Source organism: Nematolebias whitei, chromosome 14 (assembly GCF_014905685.2).
Source record: "Nematolebias whitei isolate Nwh7 chromosome 14, NemWhi1, whole genome shotgun sequence".
Lineage (NCBI taxonomy): Eukaryota > Metazoa > Chordata > Actinopteri > Cyprinodontiformes > Rivulidae > Nematolebias > Nematolebias whitei.
In genome coordinates, this window is record NC_056511.1 from 40,480,758 (window position 1) to 40,487,140 (window position 6,383).

Sequence of the window (6,383 nt, forward strand, 5' to 3'; positions counted from 1 at the left end):
CATTTCAGCTTTTCTTCTGGTTCAGCATGTTTCAGCTTCTTTCTGCTAATTGTGTGAATGTTTATGAAGCACTCACACTGTTGTGATCCATTTTTCTTCTGTATGTTTTTTTCGGCATCTTTCTCATTCCACACATTTTTATGCTATTTCAACAAATCATGCATCAAAACATTCGGCTCTTTCAGGACAATACTGCTATGATTTTGGTATTGGTGCAACTTTAGCTTTTTGAAATATTTAGCCTTTTCTCCCACTTTTTTCCTCATAGAAAATGAACTGAGCTCATTCTACATCTTACAAATCTTTAGATCGAGAACCTTTTACTGCTCCTTTCACGTTTTGTTCTAGTTCAGCTTCTTTCAGCTTCCTTTTGGGAAAAAAAATTCAGCTACTTTCAGCTGTTTTTTTTTGTTGTTTTGTGCTCCTTTTCAGATTCTTTCTGCTAACTACAACATTTTTATGAATCTTCTAACTTCTTTCTGCTAATTTCAGCTTGTAAGGCTCCTTTCAACTTATTTCTTCATTTTCTGCTATTTCAGCTACTACTTGGTTGTTTTTATGCTAATTTTAGCTTTTTCAGCTAAGCCCACATTTATTTGCACTCATTTAAACTTTTTTCAGCCTAATTCAGCAAAAATGTGCTCCCTCCACTTCCTTTTGCTAATTTAAGCTTTTTTCTGCTTTTTTTAGCTACTTTTCAGCTGTTTGTTTGCTCACTTCAGCCTTTTCCAGATAATATCCACATTTTTTACTTGCTTCTTTCATCATATGGCAAAATGGTGTGCTCTCCACTTCTTTTTGATAATTTAAGCTTGTTCTACCTTTTCAGCTATTTTTTAAGCATTTATTAGCTAACTTCAGCTGTTTTCAGATAAATTCAAGTTTTTGTGGTAATTTCTGTGACTTATTTCTACTAATTTAAGCTTTTATGCTCCTTTAAGCTTATTTCTGTTTAGTTTGGCCTTTTCTGGTATTTCAGCTACTATTTACCTGTTTTGGTGTTAAATTTAGCTGCTAATTCCACATTGTTTGAGCTCATTTCAGCTCATTGCACTTCCTTCTGGTAGTGTAAGCTTTTTTCCTGCCTTTTCAGCTACTTTTAGCTAATTTCAGTTTTATATCTAATTTCCTCATTTTGGTACTAATTTCTGCTTATTTAAACCTATTTAAGCAAATATATGTTCTTTGTGCTTTCTTCTGCTCACTTAGCCTTGTTCTTCCATTTCAGCTACATTTCAGCATGTTTTTAGCTCATTTCTGCAGTTTTTCAGCAAGTTCTTCAGCAATAGGCATTCACTGCATTTTCACAGGAAATGCAATTTCTCTAGTTTTAGTTTATTTTTTTTTAGCTTTTATGGCTTTTTTCTTTACTCATTTCAATTTTTTGCCATCTATTTTGTCTTTCTTTGCCTATTTCAGCTTATTCTGCTATAGTTCCACTCTTCAGCCTTTTATACGTATTTCTGCCATTTTTCGGCTGCTTTCCACTTTTATTTTTCTGCTTTCAGCAGCTGTTTAAGATTAACTCACATTAACAATTTAGAGATGGAACCGTTTTAGGCTGCTTTTCAGCTTCTTCAGCTGCTTTCAGCTAAAATCAGTTAGCATGTTCCTGTGTCCAACTCCTGTTATATTTGGTACGTGTGACAGATTTAAAACCAAACGAGGCAGAAGCTCGTATTGTTTTCATTAAAAGTCTAAAAGAGTTTAGCACGTTATCTGTATTACAGCCTGGTAGAAATGACTTCCATCCGGCTGCAGCTGACCAGCATCCTGCCTGTTCTCTGTAATGGCTTTTCAGTGGCAGCGAAGTTTGGAAGCAGCGCAACGTTGTACTGCGTCTTCCTTTTAGCCCGATCAATCACGTACGAGGGGAAACATCATCGCTAAATTAAATATTGTGTAATTAGATGATCCCATTAAAAAAAAAAAAAAAAAACTACTCAAGCAACCGTTGTTGTTCATTTCCTGACCAGAACATGTTTTGTGGAGTGATGGTGACTCAGGCTGGTCTGTCCACTGGTTCAGATCTGAACACCCCGCAGCAACTGGTGATGGGATATGTTTGTTTTGTTAAAAAAATAAACAAGTTATCTACAAAAGGAGCTGCTGTAGTTAAACATAGAAGGGTCATAACATGACTATATTATGCTTTCGTTTGCTGCAAACGTGTCGATTGCAGAACCACACCTGTTGGAAACAAATAATAATAATAAATGCTAATTATTGACTAATTAACTAATTACGTCAATCAAACGGGAAGCTTTGTCTGCAGAGCTCAACAAGATCACTGATATTTGCTTTTCTTTGTTTGATTTATGGTGTTTTCTAACCTGCACTATCTGAAAAAGAGCATTTTAATGCTTTTAAAAATGGCAACAAGGCCAAATATTTAGTCAACTCTGTTGGATTTGTTTGTTGTCGTATCTCCATAGGAGCTACATAAAAATCTTACAATGCTGCAACATGACACCATCGATAAGTGTAGCTGAGGTCACGCTCCTGTCCTGGGTTCTGGTCTTTCTGCTCAAGCAGACGTCACATGACCCTGCAGCGTTTGCATGAGGCTGTTGTCAACGTTTCAGAACGTCGGTCAAAAAATTGCCTTGATTCAGTTCCAACTTACCAATTTGCTCTTTTTGTCTAATAAACAGATAGGTTTTTTTTTTTTTTTTTTAATGGCTGATTTTCACTCAGCCACATTAAAACCCAGACATGTTTAATTAAAAATGACCGCAACGCACAGATTCTGACATTTAAGTGAAGGCCGTCGTCAAGTTGGCTGTTTACACCATGAACAGATTGTGCTAAATTAGCTTTGGACAAAAAATGGGAATAGCTAAGGCATGTTAAGATTTACACGCATTTCCCCGGAGTGACGTAAATCTGGCACGTTTTCTAAAACTGAAGCATAATTTCAGTTCAGTGTTGGTATGAGCACAAATTCCAGTCATATAAATATTTAGCGCTTGTAAATCAGACTGAACAGTTGTGGATTTAAGTTGTGTCACCTTGTAAAATAAAGTGTCTGAGATGTTCTGCTCTGAGGAAGTGCAGATAGGAATGTGTGCAAGTAAAAGTGATTTGTGTTAGTAAAAAATAATAGAAGAAGTTACGGCTCTGCAGCGCCACCCCGACGGAGAATCTGCTCTCTGGCTGGTTGTGGGAATGTTTATCAAGCATTCACACTGTTCTCATCCATTCTTCTTTTGCACGTTTTTCGGCGCAACTCTTGTCCTGCAGTTTTCAAGCTATTTCAACAAATCATATCAAAATGTTCGGCTCTTTCAGGACAATGCTACTATGACTCGGTGTTGGCGCAACTTCAGCTTTTTGAAATATTTAGCCTTTTCTGCTTTTTTCACATAGAAAATGAATTGAGCTTATTTTACATCCTTGAAAACTTTAGATGTGTTTACAACATTTTACCTTTTACTGCTCCATTCACATTTTGTTCTGGCTCAGCTTCTTTCAGCTTCCTTGGGCAAATTAAAAAGAAAAAATCAGCTACTTTCAGCTAATTTCAGCTGTGGTGTGCTCCTTTCAGATTCTTTCTACCAACGACAACATTTTTGTGCTTCTTCTAACTTCTTTCTGCTAATTTCAGCCTATTATGCTACTTTCGACTTATTTCTGAACATTTCAGCCTTTTCTGTTATTTCAGCTACTATTTAGCAGTTTTATGCTAATTTTAGCGTTTTCAGCTAATTCCACATTTTTTGCACTAATTTAATTTTTTTTCTATCTCAGTCATCAAAAATGTGCTCTTTTCACTTCCATCTGGTAATTCAAGCTTCTTTCTGCCTTTTTTAGCTACTTTTCGGCAGTTTTTCTGGTTTGTGTGCCAATTTCAGCCTTTTTCAGATGATTTCCACATTTTTGTGCTTATATTTCTGTTTCTTTCTGCCTAATCGAGCAAACATGCACTTTCTGCTTTCTTCTGCTAATTTAAGCTTGTTCTAACTTTTCAGCTAGCTTTTTTTGTAGCATTAACTAATTTCAGCTGTTTTCAGATAAATTCAAGTTTCTCATGGTGATTTCTGCTACTTTCAGCTAAATTAACCTCCTTATACTTCTTTCAGCTTAATTATGCCAGTTTCATCCATGTCTGCTATTTCAGCTACTATTTAGCCATTTTATGCTAATTTTAGCTTTTTCAGCCAATTCCACATTTTTTAGCTAATTTCAGCTTCTGTCTGGTAGTTTAAGCTTCTTTCTGGCTTTCAGCTACTTTTCAGCCTTTCTTTTTGTTAATTTCAGCTTTTTTAGCTACTTTCTAAATTGTTATGCTAATTTCTGCTTATTCAAACCAATTTCAGCAAAAATGTGTTCTTTCTGCTTTCTTCTGCTAGTTTAGGCCTGTTCTTCCATTTCAGCTACATTCCAGCATGCAGCATGTTTTTTTTTATTAATTTCAGCTGCTTTTCTGCAATTTCTTCAGCAATAACCGTTCGCACTGCATTTTCGCAGGAAATGCAATTTGTCTAATTAAATTTGCGACTGACATGACATTGACCAATCAGCTGAGAGGAAGAAACATCTCGTCATAAATCGTACTTAGTTGAAAGTCGCACGCATGTTCGGGAACTTGAGTGCAGAGTTTTACACGTAGTTTTTGTGTCTGTAAAAAGACCGTAACACAAAAAAATATATGTTGATAATTAGTGTAATTATTTTTTCCAAATACAAGTCTTTTTTTACTGGCACAAAATTCCTATCTACACACGCTCAAAGCAGAAGTTCTCCGCCATTTTATTTTACAAGGTTACAAAACTTAGTTCACGACGAGGCTTCCTGAGTTACAAGCACTAAATATACATGAGTGGAATTTGCGCTCATCGTTGGGTTTCTGTGCGAAACATTTACGCACATGCCAACAGAATGCACCAGAACTCGTTCATACCGTGTGCGAATGTTCAAAGATGGTAAAAAGGTGCGTTTTCTCAGAATGGTTGTTAAAATTTGTTAATGCTTTGTGTGCACATCCAGGTGAGAAGCCTCATCAGTGCAGCATCTGCTGGCGCTCATTCTCCCTGAAGGATTATTTAATTAAACATATGGTGACACACACAGGGGTGCGGGCCTACCAGTGCAGCATCTGCAACAAGCGTTTTACCCAGAAGAGCTCTCTCAACGTCCACATGCGGCTGCACCGTGGCGAGAAGTCCTATGAGTGCTACATCTGCAAGAAGAAGTTCTCACACAAGACCTTGCTGGAGAGGCACATGGCCCTGCACAGCACGGCCAGCGCCATCACGGGGCTGACGGCGAGCGTGGGCCCCTCGGGCCCCGTCTCCATCCCCATGCCTATGGTCGTCCCTGAGCCCGGAGCCGCGGTGGTGGCCCTCGCCATGCCAGTGAGCGGAGGTGCTGGAGTCGGGACCGGGGTTGGAACGGGAGTGGGTGTAGCTGCTGAAGCGAGCTGCCAAGAAGGGACCACCTACGTGTGCTCTGTCTGCCCTGCCAAGTTCGACCAAATGGAGCTCTTCAATGACCACATGCGAATGCACGTCTCCGATGGATAAGTACAACAAAAAAAAAAAAAACGACAACAAAAAAAACTTTTTTTCGTAAAGGATGACAAATACAATGGCACTAGATTTTCCTTTTCTTATTTTGAGGTATGAAGATTAATGAGTATAGACACTGGCACATTAAGTTTCCCCAAAAAAAGTTTCTTTTTTTTTTTTTATTATTCTAAAAGAAAAAACAAAGATGGTGGCCTTAAGGCTTAGTAGTTTGATATTGATCTACTGGATGGATCCTAACTACAGGCCTCTAAATGTATGCTTTCCTAAAATACTGATTTATGTGTTGAACACTACCGAAAGGCCTACGAAAGAAACACATACACACAAACACACCTTTAGTCTAGAGAAGTCTGAATGACTATAAATGAGCAAATATGCTTGAGCGTTTGTGTATTTTGCATATGTTTGTTTACTTGTCTAAGTGTGCGCGCGTGTGTGTGTGCGTCTGCGTGTGTACATTGCCGTGAAACTTCAATCACGGCAGTTGTGAACCCATACTGACCAGTTTGGAAACTATCATATCCAAGCTTACTGTGGTATAATTTACAACGACAATAAAAAAAAAAATTAAAAAAGTATTTAAAAAAAATGCATTTAGAGTTGGGCTACATATTCCCTCTAAAAAAAAAAAAAGTACTGATGGTCACAAGATTGCCTTCTTACATCAAACAAAAAAGGAGAGTACTTAATTTGACACTGGGTTTTATTTATTCCTGTGGTATTAAGGGATTATTCTGTTGTCAGACCGACTCGAATCATTTTCCTGAACTGCAACTTCCTGTCAGAGGTGACGGGGAAATGATTTCTCATTTGTTTTAGAGTTATATTGTCCATGCATTTTGGTGGTTGACT

General features: G+C 37.7%; 1 protein-coding gene across 1 annotated transcript in view; it reads left to right on the forward strand.

The window, feature by feature from the left end:
* zbtb20 (zinc finger and BTB domain containing 20) overlaps positions 1-5,585 on the forward strand; it is a 7,748-nt gene extending 2,163 nt beyond the window's left edge. Inside the window, exon 2 of the mRNA XM_037688122.1 lies at positions 4,990-5,585. Coding sequence (XP_037544050.1) covers positions 4,990-5,525 — 536 coding nt within the window. The 3' untranslated portion in view covers positions 5,526-5,585. The remainder of the gene's footprint in view (positions 1-4,989) is intronic.
* Positions 5,586-6,383: the final 798 nt, after the last annotated feature.